The following is a 1,988-nucleotide window of genomic DNA, read 5'->3' on the forward strand; positions in this document are numbered from 1 at the left end:
TTCTCATTTTTTCCCCTTATCCCTGTCCTCCCTTCACCCCCTCCTCCCTTCCCTATTTACAAATACTTTATTTCCATTTTCTCATTTTCTCATTTTTTTCCTTTTCCCTTATTACTTTTCCCCTGCCCTTCCCATTTCCCCTACACCTTTATCCCTTTTCTTCCTATTTCACATTGTCAATTATATCATTAGGATTTTATGTACCATTATAGTTTTTCACACCAGAGAAACTATTTGGTATTTATACCTGTCTTACTTACTTATTTCACTTAGGAGTATATCCTCAATATATATCCATTTTCCTATGAATGAGTCTAATCTCTCCTTCTTTATGGCTGAGTTAAAGAGTTTATTTGAACAAACAGCAATCCATGAATTGGGCAGCTCCAATCCAGAAGTGGTTCAATCGAGGACCAGAGGAGAATTAAGGCCTAATTGGCTTCCTCTGTGAGCACAAAGGAGAAAAGCTGCACTAGTGGGTGATTGCATATCAGGGAAAAGTTAAGACAGCTGAGGTTAAGTTGTTTACCAGTGAATATATTAATAGATATGGGAAACCAGATGGATCAGTGCCTGAGTGAATAAAAGTGAGGTGAGCCAAAGGCTCAGGGCTCCTCTGTCTACTGGAGGTAGAAGCCACCTGGCTGCTCACATGTTAAGCTGACTGTGTGTATCTCTTCCCCCACCTCCCCCATATTGGGCATCAAAGTCGAGACCTTGTGCTTGTAAGGCAGGAGCGGTGCCACTGAACTAAATCCCTGGCCCTGACTCTGTCTCTTTGACATTCATCCTGCTTTGCCCCCAGGTCAGGGAAGAACAAAGTATCAGGTCTAGGTCACACAACAAGGTCAGCAGGGAAAGGGTCAGCTACAGGTGGCCCCACGGAACAGGGACCTGAGACCTGAGTCACCCATAGTTCAGGAAAATCATGGAGAAAGAGTTATAGGACAACCACAGATATATGGCAAAGAAAACATCTGATTTGTTACAGTTACACAACTGCCATTTTTGGTCCATCTTACTGAAAATTCCCTAGTTATATAAACGTCTTGCCTGACTTAAATGAAGTCGCTTATGTTTGCAAATTCAGGAAGGTTAAAGTCACTTATGAAGCCTATCTGGCTTTGTCTGCTCGGGGATTCTTTTTTCCCATTTGAATCTAACAGTTATGGAAATAAAACAGGGAAGGTGGTAATTGTGGTGTGTAAGTATTAGACCAACCTTATGTATTGTCCTAATTTTAGGCATATATATATATATACACACACACACACACACACACACACACACACACACATACATACACCGGGGATTGAATTCAGAACTTTATGCTTGGGAGGCAGGCAGCAGCCCCACTGAGCTAAACTTCCGGAAACTACACACTCATGGAAACGGAAAAGAAGACTTACATCTGAAGGGTTGTCATGGGGGAGGAAGATTAGATTTTTTCTTTGGTCCCTGGTAATACAACCAGAACAAAGGAGGCAGGTGAAACAACACGGATTTGAAAATCAGACAGGTGTGAATACAAGCTATACACAGCCACTGACTAGCAACTTAATTAGTTTTATGAGCCTCCATCTCCCTCATGGGATCTTGTAACTAAACCAAGGAACACTGACTGGCATGTGGCTAGCCAAATAAACTAAGCGTTCAGATCTGTAGATGGAATTACAGTTAACAAACCGTGTGCTGTCATCTCTTACCCAGTCCAGGATTTTCCTCGGCCTGTGCCCATCTTTGTTAGTCATTCCAAACATTCCTGGAGTTTCTCTTCTTAGGTCCACCACAGCACCGGGGAGCGCTTCCTCCTGCTGGGCTTCTCCAACTGGCCCCCGCTTCAGCCCACCCTCATCGTCCTCGTCCTCCTCTGCTACCTCCTAACCCTGGCCGGCAACTCGGCTCCGCTGCTGCTGGCGGTGCGCAACCCGCGCCCGCACGCGCCCCTGTGCTTCTCCGTGAGCCCCGGGCCGCGGTGGACGTGGGCT

General features: G+C 45.2%; 1 protein-coding gene across 1 annotated transcript in view; it reads left to right on the forward strand.

Moving 5' to 3' along the window:
* Window positions 1-1,710: 1,710 nt before the first annotated feature.
* Window positions 1,711-1,988, forward strand: part of LOC109118638 (putative olfactory receptor 2I1) — a gene marked incomplete at its 5' end in the record, with an annotated part of 993 nt that continues 715 nt past the window's right edge. Inside the window, 1 exon segment of the mRNA XM_019210543.1 lies at window positions 1,711-1,981. Coding sequence (XP_019066088.1) covers window positions 1,711-1,981 — 271 coding nt within the window.

The sequence above is a fragment of the Fukomys damarensis genome, unplaced genomic scaffold (genome assembly GCF_012274545.1).
Source record: "Fukomys damarensis isolate Sample0158 unplaced genomic scaffold, DMR_v1.0_HiC HiC_scaffold_20, whole genome shotgun sequence".
In the NCBI taxonomy this organism is placed as follows: domain Eukaryota; kingdom Metazoa; phylum Chordata; class Mammalia; order Rodentia; family Bathyergidae; genus Fukomys; species Fukomys damarensis.